The following is a 23532-nucleotide window of genomic DNA, read 5'->3' as shown; positions in this document are numbered from 1 at the left end:
AAGCATATTTCTTTCCATACAAATTTTGTTGTTCTTAATTTTTGAATTTCCTTTGCATTCAGTGTCCATGTTTCACAGCCATATGTATATACAGCAAGAATACACTGGTTAAAAACTTTTCTCTTCAGGCATAATGGTAGTTGGCTTTTGAATATTGAATGTAATTTTCCAAATGCTTTCCATCCAAGCATCGTGCACCTTTTAATTTTGTCCATGATATTTTGTTCCATTGATATCTGTTGTGTATATGTAATAATCTACTTGTTTACTTTCCTCATTATTGATTTTTATTATTTCTGGTTGGACATAGGTATTAAACATAACTTGGGTTTTCGTTAGGTTTATCTTTAAGCCAGCTGTTTTGCTAGCGATTTGGAGTTCATGGATACGAGTCTGTAATTCATGTGCAGGTTGAAGTAAAGATCACTATATCATCTGCAAAGCGTAAATGGCTTAAATATCTTCCATTTATTTTCAGACCTTTCCCTTCCCAATCAAGAAGTTTGAATATTTCTTCTAGGCACGCTGTGAATAATTTTGGAGATATTGTGTCACCTGTCTTATACCACTCTGTATTTCCACAGTAGAGATGTTTCTATTGAAATGAATAGCTGCTGTGACTGATTTGATAGTCTTAATGTATGGCTCCTCCACTTGTTGGTTTCATAATGCTTTAAGTATTGCATAAATTTTAAGTGAATCAAAGGCTTTCTCATAGTCAATAAAACCAAGACATAGTGGTAATTGATATTCATTACACTGTTCAATAATCTACTGTACAACTTGAATATGGTCCATTGTACTAAAGCCCCTTCAAAAGCCTGCCTGCTTTTTTGGTTGTGCTAGGGCTAGAGTCGCACAAAGCCTATGGGCTAAGACTTTTGCAAACACTTTGTAAACCACTGAGAGTAGACTGATAGGTCGGTAGTTTGTCAAGTCTTCTGCTTCACCTTTTTTATGTATCAGAATTAGGGTAGCCTTCTTCCATATTCTTGGTACATCAATTTTCTTCAGGCATAAAGTAAATAGTTTTGCTAAGAGTTTGTAGATTGTTTCTCCACCTGTTCTTAGAAATTCAGCTATAACTCCATCCTCACCTGCAGCTTTCCTATTTTGTAAGCTTTGGATGCTCCACATAACATCTTCTGGTAGAATCTGTGGTACTTCAGTTGTTTTGTAGTTATCTTCTTCTTCATTTAATTCATCATCTTGATATAATATTGAGTAAAATTCTTCAACTCTTTTTGCTATAACATATCTATCTCTGGTGATGGTCCCATCTTGTAGTTTGACTGCAATCATCTGTTTGTTGCTGTTCATCAATTGCTGTTTGACTTTTTTGAGACTACGGTTGTTTTCAATTGTTGTTGTATGAATTTATAATTGAATTTTCTTATTTCTTCTATGATATGTTTTCTGATCGTTTGCACAATTCAGTGTATTCAATTTTATTCTTTAGGTTAAATGATTGTTTCATTTCTCCTCATTTCTTCATGAGTTGTTTTATTTCTTCAGAAATTTTGTCTCGTTTCTGTTCTGGGGTACCAGCTATTTCAAGTGAGCATTGTAAAAGGTTTTGGGTAATAATGTCATTACTTTCTGATAGATCAGCATTGTCGTCTATAATAAGATGCTTAAATCTATTGTTCATGCTGGAATACATCTTTTTTAATGTTGAGTTTGTATACATCTATGTTTTGCTTTGATCTTCGAAACATTTTTCTTCTTCCTTTTTGGCAGTTTATTTGGATTTTACTGTGTACCGTACAATGGTCACTTCCAATGTTGAAGGTGTTTATAACAGAGCAGTCTTGAAAAATGTTTTTCTTATTGCTGAGGATAAAGTCAATTTCACTAGTTTTTCCATTTGGACTTTTCCATGTCCACTTTCTATGTGTTTTTTTCTTGAAAAAGGAATTCAGGTTTCTTTTTCTCCAAATTCTATTAACCTTGCTTCTCTATCGTCTCTCATGCCATATCCAAAATTTCCCATTGAGCTTTCATCTGAATGTTGTATACCAATTCTAGCATTGGTATACAACTGAAATGATTTTTCCTTCATTGTAGAGTTGGGATACATCATGATAAAAGGCTTCAATTTCTTCGTCAGTATGACATTGTTGGTTAATAGACTTGGATGATCTTAAGAGTGTATCTTTTTGAGATTTGAACAACAATACTTGCTATTTGATCAGATATACTGTCAAATTTTATTACGTTGTTCTTCGGTTTTTTGTTGATCAATAATCCAATCCACTGATTCTTCCCTTATCTTGGCCTCTACCTTAGCACTCTCTATCTTTGTTTAACTGCCTGCTGCCATAGGTGGTAACAATCCAGCCTCCGGGGAATGGGGGCCATTTTATTTTTGTTGGATTCATCTTGGAAGGTTAGGCCATAAATTCACCATGCTAGCTCAGTGTGGGTTGGTGAATGGCAATATTTTCACATAAGATTGCCAGTCTCAAAAACCACTGGTCCATAAGACTACAGGAATAAATTATTAATTTACCTATATGATGTGAAAAGCTATATTTATTTAAAGTGCTTTTCAATGGTGGTACTATATATGATATCGATAAAACAATCTTGGAACATTTTAATTAAAGCTTACAGTAAAATTTTCATGAATCTATATTATTCTAATTAGAAATACTGCAAAGTACAATCTAAAAAGCTTTAACTTATTAGAATGCCTATGCTTTTTAGATACATAATAACTTGACCTCTTTAGAGGAGTTAGCAATATGAGACAGTGAAGCCACTTTCCTACCACCCTCACTTGGTTAGACTATAAATTATATATTTAGTTTAATCCTTTATCCAAGTGAAAGCAAACAAAGTTTGTGCCTGAAGTATCTTCAGGACTGGGACAACTCGTGGCAAAAGTGGACTAAGTTCTCATCACTTTCCTTAGTATCCCATAATGCAAAGCACATCTCCTTGCAGACATGTATAATGCTATGCATTATGGGAAGGGTCACTACCCAGACCAGTTTTGATCTTTACTGAGGTTTCTTCAGTGGGAGCCAGACTCAGAGGTGATACCAAAGCTGAAGCAATGCAATGCAAATTCCAACATCTTTCTCTAATCCAGAGTAATTTAATAATAAAGTGTGATACCTTTTGGCAACTAGCATATGGAAATATGAGTTCTGCATTTCTTTAACCTAGGTATTACCTCTGAATCTGACTGCCACTGAAGAGACCTCAATAATGAAATTCATCTCCCACCTAAAAACAATCACAAACATCCATGCCCATGGTGAGATTCGAACCTGCAGCCTGTTAGTGGGAGAAAGGATGTTCTTATCCAGCAGTAGATGGTTGTTTCATGAACGACAATGTTACTGTTCGTTGCACAAGAATTGTTCAACAGTGAGTATAACAGCGACTTCCACCATCTTCCCTGGCCACCACAAAGCCCAGATCTAAACCCCATTGAGAATGTATAGGACATGTTAGAAAAACAGATCTGGGAGCAAAGTCCTCTTCCGTCAAATCTGAGCCAGTCAAAGGACTGTCTGGTGAATGCCTGGTGTGTTGTAGATGGAGATGCAATCCAACACCTTTGTGGAATATATGCCAAACTGCATATGTGCTGTAATTCAGGCTAAAGGAGGTCCAACATAGCATTAAACAAAAGTTTTGAATTCAGTGGCCAGTATGTATATTACTTGTAATTTCGATATACAGAATAGATCCTGGAAATGTTTTATGTATTACAACAATTATAACAAGCATAATGCAGCTTCATTTAGTAATATCAGAAACAAAAGTAAAGGTGGAAGCATTTTCTTTGCCTTAATTATCCTGTATCTACAAGAACTCCCTCTACTGACAGTTTAACATTATTCAAAACTGGATCTCAGAATTGCTATTCTGTAGACATTCTGCATCAATGAATCTTTAAGTAAAAACCACTGAGAATGAGCATTGTAACATATTCAAACATTTCCAATGATTTGTTAAATCTCCAGAGTCTGTTTACATTTTTTAATACCCTAATATATTCAACATTTTTTATCATTAAATATTAAAAAAAACCACACGTGAAAGGTATACAAAACTTATGGCACATCAACATTGTATGTAGGCAAGAGGTTAAAAAGAAATTACATTAAATTTAATAAAAAAATTATATTCTTGTTTTCATCTTAATTATTTTACGCATGCGTGAGCAAACAAAACTTTGCATGTGAAATACCTTCATGACTAGGCTACTTGTGTATATAGAGGCAGCTGACTCACATCAAGTTGTCCCAGTATCCCACAATGCAAATTGCAGAATACTCCTCAGATATTATTATGTGACACCTCCAGGGAGTCCATAGACTCATCGAGGAAGGGCACCTACTCCACAACTCTCTGTCTCCACCACTACAACGAACCGCAACTACCATCATCATCAACTACACCGCCATCTACTGCCCACCACCACTAGATTTTTCACAGACAATTACAAACATCCATGCTCATGGCAGGATTCAAACCTGCAGCCTTTTGGCTGGAGAGCGGATATGCTAACCACTCGGCCAACCAGGCCGGCATATGTATAATGCCATGCATTTCAAGAAGGGTCACCATCCAGACTGGTTCTGAACTTTATTGAGTTCTCATCAGCAAGAGTCAGACAAGCAGAAAACTCCAATGAAGATCATAGAAATCGTATTTCATATGGGAGAGATACTAGGACAACTTGCTACCTGTAATCATGAAGATATTGCATGTACATTTCTGTTTGCTCATTTGTCAAATATAACTTTTTTCCCAGTGAAGACAGTGTTACAACTATTATTACGGAGAAAGAAAGAATATGTTGATATGTTTCTTGAACAAAGAAAGGCAATGGTCTTTAAGGAAGACAAAGTAAGGGAGGCAGTTCCAAAGAACAGTGATAGATAGAATGATAGAAGAGGAACAGGCAGAAACAGAACACCTTTGAGAGAGCGACTGGAGTGAATTATATATAGATGTATAGGTGAAAAGTGGTGTCGTAAGCAAAAAAAGACAATTTAGTTTTTTCACTCACTATAACAGTGCCACAGGCATAACTATTATTATTACATCACACCTCCAGGGAGTCCAAAAACTCATTGAGGGAGGGCATCAACTCTACAACTCTTCGTCTCACTACTCCACCAACCTTCATCATCTAACACCAATGCCATCTACTGCCAACTACCACCACTAGTACTTTCAAAGACAATCACAAACATCCATGCCCATGGCAGGATTGAACACGCAGCCTTTTGGCTGGAAAGCAGATACGCTAACCACTCGGCCAAACAGGCCAGCTTGTTGGTTGCTGTAGTGAGAGCTGACTGTATTAGTGACTGTTCTTTTGGAGAATTTGCCTGTTTTGCAGAATGACATATCAAAGTTTCTGGTTGGTTGGGGGGGGGGGGGGGGGGAGAAACCCCTGCCACCTTAGTGTAGTTGACAAGTCACCAGCTGAGGTTCTTTTAGGATTTATAGGTATGGATGACAATAAGTGGCAATGGTGTTCATTCATATTATTGCTAAGGCCATGAATTGTTAGTGAAGAGGTTCTGGGATTATTATTGTTATTATTTTATTTGGTTGGAATTTTATAGTTTATGGCAGGAATGCACAACATACAGCATATGGGCCAGATGCAGCTTGTTCTATTTTTTAATACAGCCTCTGGCATAAATTGAATAAACAGAAAAAAAAATGTATAATATTAAATGAATTAAAAAAATCAGTAGATTGATATATTATTATTGTTGATGCAAATAAATATTTTATGAAGAATGATAGTTTGTCTACATTCCCTGCACCTTAACAGAAATCAACTACACTGCATGCACTAAACAATTACTAAAATTTTACTTAGAAATGGAAAGGGACAAGTTAAATCCCCTCATAGATCCTTTTCGTGCATGTAGAAAATTACGAACTGAACTTGCAACTTGAAATCATAGAACTGCAGAGTTCAACACTACTGAAAAGCAAACACAGAATCTTGCGTCGATTTTTATAAGCGCCTTGATCCCAAGAAATACAAATGTTTAAGAAGAGAAGTGTTAAAAATCGCATTATTATTTGAGAGCCCATACATACTGGAATAAACATTCTCTCTCATGAAATTAAACAAGTCACCATTACATACAAATCTCATGGATGCAAATTTAAGAGACAGTGATAACAGCAACTTCCAATTTACCTCTAGATATCGAAAAAATTGTTCATTAAAAAAAAATATAACATATCACATTAAAATGCTATTTTCAATAAGCATATCTCTATTGAACTTTATATCCATTTTATTTGTTCTTATAATTTCAGAATGGGATATCAGGAAGAAATCAGAATGGGATAGTTAGTATGACACATCAAGATATAAATATAGTTGTGGGACAAATGGACCTCTGCATTTCAAGAAGGAAGAATTTTTGGCCTTGGTTGGCTCTTCCTGGACATAGGTTATTGGTATTAGTGAAACATGGCTGACAGAAGATGATATAGTTAGTGGGATAGAATGTGTAGGGTATAGTGTATTCAGGAGGGACAGAGAGAATAAAATGGGAGGAGGAGTGTTATTGATGATAGCTGATGAACTGCAACCAAGGAGAATAGAAGTTGTATTGCAGGATAGTGAAAAGTGCTCATTTGAGGCTATTTGGTGTGAGATTGAGACTAACGGAACAAAATGTAGAGTTGGGTGCTGCTATAGACCAGGTGATGGAATAGATGGTGGCGATAGTATGCATAGGCAAATTGATGAAATGAGTGGAAGGAGGGTAATTATTATGGGGGATTTCAACTATGGTAACACTGATTGGAAGGAGGAGAGGACACATGTGAGGAAGGAACTGGATTTTATTCAATTACTGAGGGCTAACTATCTGAGACAGCATGTAATGGAAAATTCTAGGGGTTCGAGAGTGCTTGACCTAGTAATATCATCTAAGAATTTGACTGTAATGAATATGACCATGTTGCCACCTATTGATGAGAGTGATCATAGGGTCTTGACCTGGGAGGTGGCTAAATGTGTGAAATTTTCAATTAAGACAGGGTACATGTGGAATTACCGTGCTGGCAAGTATGACAAGCTTAGGAGATTGCTTGGATCAGTGCCATGGCATGTACAACTGCAAGGGCTGGACGTCGATAGAGCATGGGAAGTGGTCAAGGAGCATTTACAGGAAGTAATGGCTAATTGTATACCTAGGGTCCGAATAGTAAAACAAGTAGGGATTAAATGGATGAATAACACCATTAAGCTTGAGTTGCAAAAAAAGAAACAACCGTGGAGGGAATTTAAAGAAAGGGGTGACCTGCAGGCACACGAACGGTAACGAGTGTGGTAAATAAGGAAAAGGGAATTATGAAAGGAAATTAGCCATGCAGGCTAAAGAGAATCCCAAACAGTTCTTTCGATATGCTGCTAGTAAAAGAAAAACTGTATACAGCAGAATGATTTTAAGGAACGCCGATGGTAAGGAGGTCACTGAATTAGTCGATATAGTGGAATTACTGAGTGAGCACTTTGCAAGAGTATATCATCCAGGTGGTGACGTTGAAGGAATGAAGGAACCATTAGTTTATATGGGAATTGTGGTGAATGAGGTGGAGGTGAATAGTCTATTACAGAACCTTAATGTGAATACATCTGTGGGATTGGATGGTATATCACCACGGGTCTTAAATGAAGCAGCTAAAGAATTGTCAGTGCCCTTGACCTTATTGTTTAATCTGAGTTTTGGGTCTGGTTTAGTCCCAAAGGGGTGGAAAGAGGGGAAAATAGTTCCACTTTCCACTGCATAAAGGAGGATCCAAGACTACTGTTGCAAATTACCGACCGATCAGCATATCAGGAGTTGTTGTCAAGGTCTTGGAGAAAGTAGTCAAAGGAAAAATACAGGAATGGATTGATGAAAATGAGATACTGTATGGGGGACAGCATGGTTTTGTGAAGGGTAGATCATGCCTCAGTAACTTACTCAGGTTTTATAACACAGACCGCTGAACTGAATAAGGGTAATGGGTTTACAGTGATACTGCTTGACCTGGCTAAGGCCTTTGATAGGATACCACATGGAAGTCTAATCCATAAACTACAATATATGGGAATGGATATAGGGTTGGTGAGATGGATAGGAGGGTGGTTGATGGAGAGATACTAGAGAGTAGTTTACTCAGGAGTAGAGTCCAAAAGACGGCCTGTGACTAGTGGTGTGCCACAGGGTTCTGTTCTTGGACACAGCTGTTTAATTTGTTCATTAACGATATAGAGAAGGAACTGAGAGGAACGGTTCATTTGTTCGCTGATGATGTTAAGTTGGGTAGGACAATAATGAATGCAGAAGATGTCAAATTTTTGCAGGATGATTTGGATAGATCGGAAGTCTGGGCTAAGGAGAATGGATGTCAATTTAATGTGGCAAAAGGTAAGGTTATGCATTTTGGGGTGAAAAGATTACCAGCAGTATATCACATTGGTGGAACTGTAATTCAGGAGATTGATGAGGCCAGTGACTTGGGAGTGTTGGTGGATAGGGAGTTGAAGTTTATGGGTACATCGCAAAAATGGCTAAATCAGCTCATCAAATCACTTGGATACTGAAGAATACTTTGACGAGCAGAGATAAGCAAGTTATTGTTCCTCTGTATCAAGCCTTGATAAGACCCCATCTTGATTACTGTGCCCAGATCTGGTCACCTAGGTTTCTTCTTTATGGGGAGGAGGTTTAGAGGATCCAGAGGCGAGCAACCAAGATGATAGCAGATCTATGGAATGAACCTTATAAAAAGGTTGAAGATTTGTGGGGTTGCAGAAATTGGTTGATAGGCAGAAAAGGGGAGATATGATTGACACATATCTCCCCTTTTCCTGAAGGATTTCTATAGGATTAATTCAGAGGATATTTTTGAGAACAGGACTGGTGGTGGGAGGACTAGGGGACATCCACGGAAGCTGGGCAAGAGTGTGGTTAGTAAAAGTGTTAGAGCTGGGTTTTTTACTTTTAGAGTGGTGAATGAGTGGAATAAGCTGCCTGAGTCTGTTGTGGGTGCTATGACGGTGAATGAGTTCAAGGCAAAGTATGATAGATACTGCGCAAAAGTCAAATAGTTGTGATGTACATGATGTTTATTATGGGCGACTCCAAGGAGTCCTTAGACTCATATGGGCGACTCCTTGGAGTCGCCCATAATAATAATAATAATAATTTCAAGTATTAAAAAATGTGACCCACATAAGTGTAACAAGTATTTGTTTGGCCCATGGCAGCATCTAAGTTGTGTACTGCTGGTACATGTCAACATAAGAAGTTAATAAAACTTTATTAAATCACATATTTCAATCTGAATCTAACAGGCCATTGTCGGTGAAATGACAATGGCTTGAGCACCAGCATAATACAGTATAATTGATAGCAAGATGTGATTAAAAAATAATGCTTATAATTGATAAGAATCTCCCAAATTTTGTGTTGAGAAAGATAGTCATTATGGTACTAGAATATCGCTAGTGAAGTAGGTGAGTTTTAGACCAGAAGATTCTGTTCAGCATCAATTCCATGCTATGCAAAACCAGACTTCTCCCACTTATTATAGATAATGTAGGATGAGCATTCCTGTAGTCTTTTCTCAACAAAGCATTCTGCTGTATGTTCAAAATAAAAGCGATGACAATCACAAGGAATTTGGGAAGGTTAGAGGAGATGGTTTATTGTTTATAGAAGGTATCCAAGATGAGAGTTTGTTAACAGGAAAAAATGTGGGTACCTGGATTATATTTTTTGAGGATCTTAGAAATTGATTTGGAGATTCCAGCAACATAAGCAATTAGAACTCGCATACAGGTTCCAGGTTCTTGGAAGTATGCATGTATGAGTCAAACATTTTCAGTGAGGTAAAGCCATTCCATTGCATCACTGGATGTCATCCAATTCTAATGAGGGTTGAAGCAGACAACATGAACTCTATTTAGCAAGATTTGATTATGCCAATTTCTTGAGATGGGTGATGTGCAGAATCTTATGTATAATGACCAGTGAAAGGAAGTGTTTGTGATAAACAGAGGTAGTATTAAGTCGGAATGAAACTTAAATTACAGAAAATTACGTTTCATAAGGACTTAACATGGTCCTTATTCTTTGGGGAGCAAATAATGATTTGTCAGGCTAATCAAAATTTAGTTTTATGTTGTCATGTATAATATTGTAAAGTTTTTATTATATGTATAGCTGCTTAGTCATAACTACTCTGTAAGTACCTAACAATTGCTGGGAAAGAAATGTTATTCCATAATGCGAAATGGCCGACTTCTGTAACACGTATCACAGTGCACTGGTATATCCGTTAGTAAGCATGGTGCCTCCCCCACCCACTACTACACTCCACAAGTTGCACAAGGATTCCGCATGCAAGCGCTAAGTGCTGGGTGACGCTAAGAAAGCTTGACGTAGGAGGATGACGAAGCAGAAAGGAGTGGCGCGGAGTTTAAAAGTAGATGTAACGCTCAGGACAAGGCTTTTTTCTTGCTGCTGTTGGAGTGTTCCTGTGTTCTCGTAGGTCCGGCTGGTGTGGAGCCTCCAGGTGGTGTTCCTTTGTTCAATGAGGTTCCGAAAGAATGACTCAGAAGCCTACCAGTCGGCAAACAGCCCAGCAGACGATAATTGCAGAAGATTAGAGAGATATCCCGATATAAAGTACTGAAGGAATCCGTATAGAATATCCTGAGAATGTGGGAAGTGAACTAGACGTCGAAGGTGAATATTTGACGAGATTAGTGAAGAGGCCAGAGTAACATGCCAGCAATTGGTAAAGTACATTTTTTTTATAAATGTACTAAAAAACTTTTAACTAGAGGAAATGATTACGAAGATTAATTGTAAGTGCTACGAGACTCTTGAGACTGTTCATTGATTAATTGTGAGAGGAAGAGAATAATGTACATAAAATTTATGTAGCAGCTAGTATCTAGAAAATAGTTCCTAAAATGAAAGAGATAGAGAAAATTGCTGTATGAAATAACCTTGTGAGAGATTGTAAGGATATTTAATTAAGTCTGAATATAATGTGAATAGGATTGTTAGATATAATGTGAATAGAATTTGAATATAATGTGATTGGAATTAATAACAAGAGTAAATGTTTAAGTGTCATAAATAAGTTTCTCAGATTGAAATCCATGGGAAAGATGAAGTAATTGTAAGCAAGAATGCTATTTTGTTACCTATTTTTTTGTGCTTGTTTAATTTAGTGTCATAAAGTGTATTACATGTCTTTGCTTGAATTAAATGTTTTGTTTAAAGTATAAATGTTGTCTTGCCTGAGATTTGTACCTACTGCACTTACTCATAAAATTTGGCGAACCTAAGCGGGAGAATAGATAGTAATAGGCCATGACTGCAGATATGATAATTATAGTTGATAAGATTGAATGCTGACCATATTCTAATTCCTTGGTGATACAAGCTTAGTAAAATCTAGGATTCAGGGTGGCGCAGTGGAAAAAAATACATTTCTCTGAGTCTGAATAAGGAATTAGAACCAGTGCTGAGGCAAAGGAATAGGCATCTGCCATTACCATTTCCTTTGTCTCACAAACCAACAGTTTCACTCTTGTCAGTGATTCGGACCAAGATAAGTTTGAGTAAAATAGATGAAGTTTAAAGTAGGTGATATTAGATAAGTAATAAGAAAGGAATAAGAAAAAATATAAAGAGAAAAGTAGAAACAAGATATATATATATATATATATAAGGGATATATATAATAAGATAATAAGAGCCTGTGTAGCTCAGTGGATGTGGCGTTTGCCAACCACGGCGCTTGGCCGCACGAAGGAAGACTTGGTTTTGAGTCTAGTCGGCGACTAGAGGAAATTTTTCTAAGCCTTTTTTCGACCGGTTCCCGAGTTAGTCGATCTCTGGCACGGGCAAGCAGGTTTTTCCTCCCGGAAAACTCGGGTTTTTCGTCCTGTAAACTCAAGAAATCGACCGTAGAACCCACATTATTTCAGACATTAAATATATTGTGTTAGGGTTAGGGAGCACGAGATGGCGGCACATTTGAGCCGTCTCTCTTCACTGAGTACCGCTTAATTAGTGATAGCCTTGGGCCATCTATCTCTGATTGGTACCAGTGGAGATTGAACTGCCCACTCAGTCTCCAAAAGTTAGATAGGGTTAAATGGCCTCGCCTACTCCCCGTATACGGGAATAAAAAGGCGTTAGCTGATTTTTTTATATAAGGGATAAAAGAGACACAAAATTATAGAAGTAACGACATAACAGTAGTCAGGGCAAATAACCTTTGCCATAAGGGCAGAAAAAAGATGGAAAATTAGCTTTTTTTTGGACATTCTCCTCTTTCGCTATCCACCTCTTTATTGCAAACCTACCTTCAATGGCTTTTATACAGCAAGTTTCCACACATCATCTGTCTCAACATATAGGCATCATCAAAACCTTGTTGAATAGAGTTCATGATGTCTACTCTACTCCTCATGATCTCAAACTAGAACGGACAATACCCAATGTATTATGCAACCAAATTACTGATTCTTGCAGAGCATTCAGCACATTTCTAGCTCATACAAACCTACTCCCAAGAGCTATAGCTCCAGTATGGAGAGCTCCAATTCCCTATGTTGCTGGAATCTCCAAACCAATTTCTAAGATCATCAAGAAATATAATTAAGATAACATTTTTTAACTCTTCTTCTCAGTCTCTTCTTGGTCCACCAAGAATAAACCTTCCTTTTACCTTGCGTAAAACAGCAGAACATTTTATTGAGAAATTACTACAAAAAAAATCCCATATTATCTATAATAAGTCTGGTTTAGAATGACACGGAAATAACATTAAACACAGAATCACCTGATCTAAAACTTTGTATACTTCACTAGTACTGCTTCAAATTTGAGTGCCTGTTCAAAGTGAGTGCTGAAGCACTAAAATATTGCCCAAATTTGAACCATAATGACTGTCTTTCTGTACCTAAAATTTTGGAGAGTCTTATTCTTAGTTATAAACAGCATTTTTTTTTAATACTGTGCATTATACACACCCAAAATGGGTGTTTTGCATTATGGGATACTAAAGCAATTAATGTGAAGTCATTAGTTATAATTACGAGTAGCCTAGTCATGAAGATACTTCATACACAAACTTTCTTCGCTTACACTTGGATAAAGGATAAACAATATAATTTTTTGGCATCTTTAATTTAATTTATAACTAAGTGAAAAAACTTTCAATGTACCATATGTGCATGGCTTATATAATTTAAAAATCTATTCTTAGTGTTCTAGCTTTCAAATAATCATTTTGCTGGGGATGATCTGTTAGATTCAGATTGAAATATCATATTAATAAAGTTTCATTAACTTCTTGTGTCAATGTGTTTTATTATTTGCTGTTTATTATGTTGTCCTTCAGTGCACTCAGAGAAGAAGAGTTAAATACAGAGTAGAACATGCACTGGGAGAGGAAGTAAAAGACTTGCAAACATGCTATCCACGAGAAAGATATGAGTCTCCTGACCATGTGTCGTCTCAACAGCATAACAGGAGAACAACAACCTAATAAAGGAGGTCTCCTGATTTCTTACAATCAGGTTCAGTCCCAAGTGTACTATATAGTGGCCAGCCTGTGTAACTACAGGCTGACCACACAAGATCATGCCAAATATACTGTCATGGATCATGATAGTGTATTTGGCATGATCTTGAAGAGCATCACCTGTACAGAAGTAATATCCTGTAAGTAGTGACATTAAAAAATTTGCATCCTCTTTTGCATTCAATTATTTCTAGTAAATAAATACAATTATTATTATAATATCTATGTGAATCTAAAAAATATATATCATTTATTCATTTGCTTGGCTCATGGGAAGGAAGAATATCTAAAAAACTTTTCCACAGAATGTAAGCAATAATTTAAAATTTCAAACATTATTAAAGAAATACATGCTATATACCAGGGGTGTTCAACCTGTCGATTGCGGAGCAATTTTTGGTCTATCTCTTGTGTATTCCTCCTTACTTACAAATTTAATTAAAACTGAAAACATAATATTTTATTTATCATTATTTTGTATTATTTTTAATTCGCTTTAAGTGTATTGCTATTGTTTATTTATTTTTCATTAAAATAGTCAAATCAATAATTTTCTTATAAGTCTGGGTAAATGAATTAATTTGGATCAGTGGAAGTCAAACAGCAAGCTGAGTGAATACAATTATAAGCAAAGTGTAAAAACTCTATTGTAGCTTAAATATTAAATATTCCAAAGCACATTATGTCGATTTTTTACTTAGGTTAAATCCCATGTGAATATTGTAAAAAAATAAACTTTGTTTATCACGGTATAGTTTGTATTAGATGTTTTTGTAAATAACTCTTTTGAAGCTAACTGTATATACTGCTTTAATAAGAATATGTTAGAGCGTTAAAAACAAAGGCAATGTTTTTGTCACCGAAGCTGCACATGGTGGCATTAGAAAGATTGTTATTGAAACTTGTATGTATGAGAAAGGCTTGCAGGCTTCAAGTGTAAACATCTCCGAAGTCAGTCAGAAAGAGTTCAAACAACTTTCCGATGGCCGGCAACTTACAATCAAAAGAAAGCGGAGGAGAACAAAAGGCGTGCCGAACTTGAAACTTAAATGAAAGACTCATACCGATTCTTTTGGGGTTGCCAAACTTCATGCAAGGTCTCAGGGCTACGAAGCCTAATAAAAAGGGACTGAAGCAAGCAGAAGGGGTCCCGGTTCCAGAATTGCTGTCAGAGAGGAGGCCGCCCGGTCTAGAGTCGCCATCAGAGAGACTGTCTGGATCCACGTTGCTTGAGAGAGGAGTTTCCCACTTCCAGAAAGGAGCTTCTCGGTTCGAGACGTCGCTAGAGAGAGAGACTACTTCCAGGCTATAGACAAGGTTTCAAATTGCCGAAAGGAAGAGTTCCAATTGCCGGAGAAAAGTTTCCAGGCCAGGTTAATGTCAGACATTCACCAGTGTGCTGCGTTTTCATTACAATTTGATGAATCAAACGACTTCACTGATATTGCTGTCTGCATGGTTAGCCTAGTAGCTGAGCGCTTCGCAACCATATGACTGGGGAAGGAGTGTCCCAAATTCGATTCCCATCGAAGACGTGAGGAATTTGAGGATCTTCCTCAGCAGTAGCCAAGTTAGCCGGTCTTGGGCACGGGCAGTAGGGTTTTTTCCGTCAGTTTATCTGGCGTTTTTCATCCCGCAAGCAGGCAAACCGGCCCCGTGAACACATACGGATCTACAGCCATAAATACTTAACCTCCCCCTGAGGGGGCTCAACTCACCCCAATAGGGACGGGGGAGACAAAGGGAGGAAACTCCATGCGAATAAAAATAAACTGATATTGCTCAGCTAATGGTATTTCAATATTATTCAAGTAAAGAAGAACTTTTGAAAATTATACCATTATTGGGAAGGACTAGGGGAGAAGACATTTTTTCAGCATTTGATGAATTTGTGAAACAACACAAACTTCCGCTTTTTAAACTTGTGTCTATTACTACTGATGGTGCTCCTGCAATGATAGGTAATAAATCAGGCTTCATTTCATTATGTAAAAACGATGACAAATATCCAGATTTTTTAATGTACCACTGTATTATTCACCAACAAGTACTGTGTAGTAAAACATTAAACACAAAAGTTGTTTTGGATATTACATTTAAAATTGTAAATTCTGTTCAAGGAAAAGCCAGCCTGCAATTGGCTGGCTTTTTCCTTGAACTGGCTTTTCCTGGCCTGTCATCATCTGCCTGTAATTTAAATTACAGGCAGATGATGACAGGGAACTTCTCTTGTACAATAATGTTCGCTGGCTCAGAAGAAGTCAATTTTTAGAAAATTTCTTGTATTAATTAACAATATAAAAAATTTTCTTGATGAAAAAGGAGATATTTATCCACAATTGAGTGATAAAAGATGGTTGCTACACTTATCATTTTTAGTAGATTTCTGTACGATATTAAGCAATTTAAATTTAGAGTTACAAGGTAGAGATAAAAATTTAATTGACATGTTAAGTTCAATAAAAACTTTCCAACAATACTTACTTTTATTAAAGAAAAATATACATGACTGTGAATTTAGACATCTCCCATATTTATTAAAATTTTTTGAACAAAATCAAGAAATGCTTCGCTATTATTTAAAAGAATATATTCATGAAATAGAATTAGTTGAGGAAGAAATAAATTCAAGATTTAAAGATTTTAATAAAACTGAAATGATTGTATCTTTTATCAATAATCCATTTCAAGAAAACTTGAACATCACAGAAATTTCAAATAAAATTAGTGGGCTGTTTGATATAAACCAAGCTGAAGTAGAACTTGAGATAATAAACATTCAGAATAGTTTGCATTTAAAATCAATAAAAAATGATTTTAAACAAAGTCATTTGGAAGTATGCACATGAAAACTTCCCAATATTAACTGACATTGCGCGAAAAATTCTGTCATGTTTCGGATCGACATACTTGTCAGAATCTGCTTTTTCAAATATGACCATCATAAAAAATCAATTAAGAAACCAATTACAAATGATCATTTGGATGATTGTCTGCAATTGGCCACTTCTTCATATCAACTTGACTATGAAAATATTACGAGGTCCAAACAATGCCAAATTTCACATTAGCTTTTTTTTTTTTTTTTTTTTTTTTTTTTTTTTTTTTTTTTTTTAATCAACCAGCATTTCCTGTAACTTGTGAGTTTGTAATCAATCTGTTGATTTTTCTAACTTTGGTTTTCCAAAATAGAGAAATAAATATTTTATTCCAATATTTTTTTTTTCTGTTGTATTAAAATAATTAAAAGTGATAAATAAATTTTTAAATACACAAAGTTTTTAGTTGTTTATTTGTGCGTAATCAGATAGGTTGGGGGAACGTGATCCATATAAGAGAGTAGATCGCCGAATAACTTTTTATCGAAAAGTAGCTCGCGTAGTAAAAAAGATTGAACACCACTGCTATATACTGTTCACCTGACCTCAAAACAATAGCAATTTGTCTTCCTGATGTGGTCAGATAAATAGTAGATTACTGTATGTATATATATATATATATATATATATATTTATTTACTAATTATTTATTAAACTTAGTATGAAAGAGATTTGCTCAGCTGATTAAAATTTCACTTACTTCAGCAGTTCGAGGAATTTGGAAATGGACTACATGCTCAACATTTGCAATATCAAGTCCTCTGGCTGCAACATCTGTAGCTAACAACAACCCTTTCTGACTTGATGTAAATCTATCGAGGTTCTTCAGCCTCTGTTTCTGATGCATTGAGGCATGCAAAGGTAGAGGATTACATTCAAGTAACTCAAAGATATGTCTAAGTCTTCGCACACAATCAATACTGTTGCAAAACACCAATGTACGACCAGGAAACATTGATAAGAAGTAATACAAATAACTATCCTAGAAAATAAAATTATCATTGTCACACTAACATTAACATGAAAATGTACACATACTGCTGAAATAAATAAATAACAACAACAAAAAAACTAAGTGTTTCTCCTTCAGATACAGATTTATTTTTATTTATACAATTACAAGAACAAATACTAATAGAAAAGCTAATGTTCTTGTAATTAATTTTTTATCATATGCCCCATATAAGCACAATAATTCTAATTTGTCCCATCCATATATTTTATGGTGATGTCTGTAAATTGCACAGAGGGATTGTTCTTTACCCCTTTCCATGTGCAAGGATAAAACAAGCCAGAAGCACAAGTTAGTCATTCTGTCATTCTGCTTGGAAGTTGTTTTGCTAACATCTTTGACTGACTTCTAGTGTTAACAGTTACAACAATACTGTAAAACTATAAGCATTGTCTATTAATATAACATTCTTTGAGATTAAAGGTTAAATACCCTATCTCACACCTAATCTAAAATTCAAAAATAAACAGATCCCCCAATGTCTCTTATTCTCAAATAGAGTAGGCAGAAAACTCTTTAGAGTTTTCTGCCTACTCCATTTGACTTAGCTTTGTGGAGGATCTTTCAACATACAACCTCCATCCTAAAATGATCACTGAAACTGATCTCAAGGCTAACAATAATTTCATGGGCATCAGGGAAGGTAGAACAAAGATAGCTGCTGCCATCTCATTGTACTTTAGCTACTGGAATTAATATGTTATAATGATTTTACCAAATCACAGAAAGTTACCTATTTTCATAATGCCTTACCAATGCTGTAATAGTCCAGTACTTTTTACTTTTGTCCATGCTTTTTCTTCTATGCACAAATGACTTTCTCTCACTATTCTCAAATCCAGTCCACAGCTTTGCTGATGACAATACACTCCGTTTCTCTAATTCATTTGACAAAGCATTTAGTGCTCAAACATTACAAGATAATTCTAATGCATAAACAATGATATTTTTGCCAATCTCTAATGGCTGAAAGACATCTCCCTTTATTTTTGATAAAGCACCTCTGGCATCTCTAACTTATCCTGGTATATACATACTATATAAATCTTTAATATATGCAACCTAAAAATAATGTTTCCACATTTGTAGCAGTATACACAAAAAACTTCTCTAAAAAGGCTCAATACTATCCAGAAAAGGGCAGTTGAGTTAATAGATGATACCGCTATCACTTTTTCATAGACATTTTGCTGCTGCTTTATGATTTTCTATCAGTATTTTCATAGTCACCATTCTATCAACTGGAAATCAACATTCCTCCAATCACAGAGACTTCAGCTTTAAACTTACTGAACTAATTTTTCATTTTTCTCTTTTCATCTCATTTATCTCTATTCTTTGGAACTAGCTTTCCTCACCCTATTTTCCCCAAGCTCTACAAATATCCAGCTGTTTGAGAAGCATATCTACAGGATCCTTCTTTAAGTGTGTAGAAAGGCTTGTGTTCGTCATACATGTTGATTAATTTTGACAGTATATATTAGAACACAGCCTGATAAGTAAATAATTAATTTATTGACTTATTGCTGATATTTCACTGGTATTCTAACCAGCATTAATGAGAACAAAAAACTGTTTTTTTGTTCTCTATCAATGTTCTCTATCTCGCACAGTGTGCGAGACAACAACAATCTGGTGTAACAATGGGACTAGTTAGAACAATTGTAGCTACAACACAAAGACTAAAGTCCTAATTAGGGCACCTTCTATGTTAAAAAAAAAAAAAGCGAGAGATAACAGGTATTAGTTATGTTTTAAAATGACTGTCTCCCAAATCCTAGGCAAATTTATACAGCCATATTTGTTGAGGTTTGGAGTATGTTTCAATGCTTCTGCTGATTCTAAGAACAATCTCTCTCTGACTTGTAAAAACTTCTGTGCAGTACTTTAGTTTTCTTCCAGTTGATCCTGTGTGCAGGAGTATCCAAAGCATGGTCTGCTAGATCCGACTTGCCATAGCGATAGTGCCGGATATATTTTCCATGTTCACTGAGGTGGATGTCTACAGTTCTTCCTGCCTGACTGTAGTAAGCTTAATCACAAGAACAGGGTACCTAGTAGACTCCTGGATGTGATAAGGGAGAGAGATACTGTCCTTGGGTGAATGGATGAGAGTAGCCAATTTGACATATGGTCTAAATATGGTGCATAGTTGATGTTTATTGAGCAATGGAAAAGATATCTAGAGTGCTCAATAAACATCAGCTATGCACCGTATTTAGACCATATGTCAAAATTTTGTACATAACCTACCTCTGAAAGATACAGTTTTAACACACTAAAAAACTAGCTTTAAGGATATATTAAAGATACCAAGAAATTATATACTTGGTTTAATCCTTTATCCAAGTGTAAGCAAACAAAGTTTGCACCTGAACTATTTTCAGGACTAGGGCGACTCGTATATAGAAGCTAATGACTTCACATCACTTGTCTTAGTATCCCATAATGCAAAGCACATATCCTTGCAGAGATGTATAATACTATGCATTATGGGAAGGGTCACTATCTAGACCAGTTCCAACCGTTATTGAAGTCTCATCAGTGGGAGCCAGACCCAAAGGTAATACCAAGGTTGAAATAATGCAGAAGTCATATTTTCATATACGAGTAGACAAAAGGTGTCACACCTTATTATTAAAATACTCTGGAAAACAGAAAAAATTCCTCAACAATGAAAAGAAGCAGTAATTATAAAAATTCCAAAAAAAGAAGATCTGACCAAGTGCGAAAATTGGAGAAGAATAAGTTTGCTTTCAATTCCCATAAAAGTTTTTACAAATGAATAGATTAAAAATTGAAAACTTATTAAGAGAAGAACAGGCAGGTTTCTGGACTGGCTGTGGAACCATCCAACAAATATTCACTCTTAGAAATATAATTGAACAATGTATAGAATTTCAAGCTCCACTCTACCTAAACTTCATCGATTTTAGTAATGCATTTGACTCAGTAGATAGAGAGAAACTTTGGAAAATATTAGAAGAATATGAAATACCTTATAAATTTCTCGACATTATCAAGAATATGTATGATGGCAGCAAGTCTTGCATGGAAGTAGACGGAAAACTTACAGACGTCTTTATCATAGAAACTGGAGTAAGGTAGGGTTGTGTTCTATCTGGTCTATTATTTATAATCCTAATTGATTAGATTATGAAAAACTCAATTAATCATCAAAAGAGAGGAATATGTTGGGGCTTTTACACCCATACTAGAAGACCACCTTGATTTTGCTGATGACATAGTTCTCCTGTCCTCTAAGTTAAATGACTTACAGCTAAAAACTGATGACTTTGCTCATTGCGCAGAAACTATGGGTCCTCATATAAATATAAAAAGAATGTGAGAATTACAGTATTACAGCAGAATAATTTCCCTACTAACTGTTCCAAGTAAAATTTATGCAATTTGAGAAGAGGCTAAGAAAAATTGTAGAAGAGAAACCTGGAGAAGAGTAAGAGAGGTTCAAGCGAAATAGAGATCATCAAGACCAGATTTCCACTTTACAACAAATAGTTGAGAATTTGTCAAAACATAACAAGGATCTGTGTACCTAAGTTTGTAAATATGGATATAGCATGTGACCAGGTAACAAGAGTAAACTTTTCAATATGGCACAATTATATGGGATAATATAATATATCAAAACTGGATATGTTAATTTCAGCTTTTTGCTTTATGCAGATGACTTTGTACTCCTAAAGAAATCCAGTGCAAATTTCTAGAATTTTTTAACTAAACTGAATATCAGATGCAACAACATACCAAAACTATGAAAACAGGCAGGAACATAGACAACTTCAACTGCATTCTCAATGGAAAACAACCTATAAAATAGGTAAAATATTTACTATTTAGACATCATTTTTAGTGAAGATAGCAAATTAAATACAGAAATAGACAACAGAATAAATAAAGTCAGCAGTGGGAACCAACTGAATAAATTTGCAAAGATGGCAACAAAAAGACTCAGAGGAAGACCAAGATCAAAGTGGATTGATGTTAGAGGTGTTTTGAAGACAGAAATATAAGATATGCCAATACTGCAGTACTGAAAAGTGATAGACTAATTTGGATGAAAATGGTTGATAGGAGATTAATAATAATGTAAACATAATCATATAGTACTGTCACAGTATCCTGTACATCTCTTGATGATACTAATCAGGAAATAGATGATGATGAAATCCATAATTTGTATCCAAATAAGGTACACTAATGTTTGCACTAACATCGTATGGATTTGCACCACCTTTGCCACGACTTACCTCAACTATAGTATATGAAATATAATTCTGGTGGATGAATATTAATCATCATCCATAAGTCTTAAATAACCTAAAAAGTGCTTCAAGTGTTTAGCAGATGCCCTTAATGGTGATGGACTAAATCCATAAATGTATCCTCTCTATACTTAAATAACTATCCCAGTGTCATAACAACAAGATGACAGAAGTTTCTCTCTCTCTATGTTCACTAGGCATCTACAGATGCCGTATGGTCACTCCGATGCTTGGTGATGTGCCACACCAGGCCTCGCCATGTAGTCCTGTTGTTTGCTTTTCTGGCAACCTCAACTCTCTGAATATCAGTCACTCCACACATCATCCATCCATCTCATTGATGATCTACCCTTCCTCTTTTTCCAGGAACTATACCTTCTATTACTGTTTTGAGAAGTCCCCCTTCCATCCTTTCTATGTGTCCAAAATATTTTAATTTTCTTCTGTCAATACCTTAAGGAGCCTTAAAGTTCTACTGATTTACTAACACCCATTCATTTGCATTCAAGTATATGATATCCTCAAAAGTCTTCTATAACACCACATCTCAAAAGTAGATATCCGTTTCATATCTGACTTCTTTAGGTTCCAAGTCTCACATCTATAAGTCACTGTTGGAAAAACAACTGCATCCAAAATCCTCAACTTTGTTTCCATGGAGATAGATATGTCCTTCCAGATTTTAGACAGGTCTCTGACTGTTGTTTTAGCCATTCCTAACCTTCTTCTGATGTCTTGAAAAGCAATTCTTCACATTAATAATGGATCCCAGGTACTCAAACTTGCTGACTTCTTCAATTCTTTCTCCATTAAGATACACTTGTTTCTCAATAGCTTTTCTGTTTGTATTTCCTTTGAGAACTGTAATCTTTGTCTTGCTAGGATTGAGTTGAAGTCCTCTGTTATTACTGATCTTGTTAACTTTGTCAAGAATTGGTCCTAGTTCTTCCATGTCATTACAAAGGAGTTCTGTATCATCAGCATACCTCAGATTACTGATCAATCTACCTCCTATCCTAATTCCTGTCCTGAGCTCATCCAATGCTTCATGTATGATGTCCTCTGCATATATACTAAACAAGTGAGGAGAAAGCAAATATCTTTGCCTAACTCCTTTTCTAACTTGAAGCCAATCAGTCAATCCAACACCTGTTCTTACCATGGCTTCTTGCTCCCTATACAAGTTGGCTATCAACCTGATGTGTGTTGAGGAAAACTCATTCTTTTCATTACTTTCCACAGTTTCATATGCTCAACACAGTCAAAAGATTTAGAGTAGTCTAAGAAACACATTACCAGAGGGAGTCTGAATTCTTTATATTTTTCTATGATCTGTCTAAGGCAAAGGATCTGATCTCAAGCTTCTCAAATTTTAAATTAAAAATTCATTTCAATTAGCGAACATGACAGGAAAGGCTAACTATTCTTTCCATTCAAAAAGATATAGGAATGATATTCATCTAAAAGGAACTGACCTCTAATTCTGCAGTCAAAAAGAGGGGGGGGGGAATACAACTTAGTAAAAATAGATGCTCTCTTCACTTGATTCTTTTAGCTTCTTATTTTATGCAACTCAAAACATACTAAATTTTATTTATGAAGTAATTTTTTCATGAGGATGGCAAAACATAAGGAGACTAGGAATGACTTTTTTTAAGTAAGTTTTTTTTTAAGTATTCTTAGTGCGGATCTAGGCAGATTATCATAAAATGGAAAAAAGATATTAAACAATATCAAGTTAGTTCCTAAT

The 23532-nt window shown here is 35.6% G+C and overlaps 1 protein-coding gene across 1 annotated transcript in view; it reads right to left on the bottom strand.

Annotated features, from left to right (window-relative positions):
* The window catches only part of LOC150095343 (ATP-dependent RNA helicase DDX24), a 157426-nt gene that overhangs the window by 34254 nt on the left and 99640 nt on the right, over positions 1-23532 (bottom strand). Inside the window, exon 10 of the mRNA XM_090410662.1 lies at positions 17185-17466. Coding sequence (XP_090266788.1) covers positions 17185-17466 — 282 coding nt within the window. The remainder of the gene's footprint in view (positions 1-17184; positions 17467-23532) is intronic.

The sequence above is a fragment of the Typopeltis vanoorti genome, chromosome 20, assembly GCF_054136105.1.
Source record: "Typopeltis vanoorti isolate ZY-2024b chromosome 20, IOZ_Tvanoo_1.0, whole genome shotgun sequence".
Lineage (NCBI taxonomy): Eukaryota > Metazoa > Arthropoda > Arachnida > Uropygi > Thelyphonidae > Typopeltis > Typopeltis vanoorti.
This window is presented reverse-complemented; position numbering and strand designations above follow the sequence as displayed.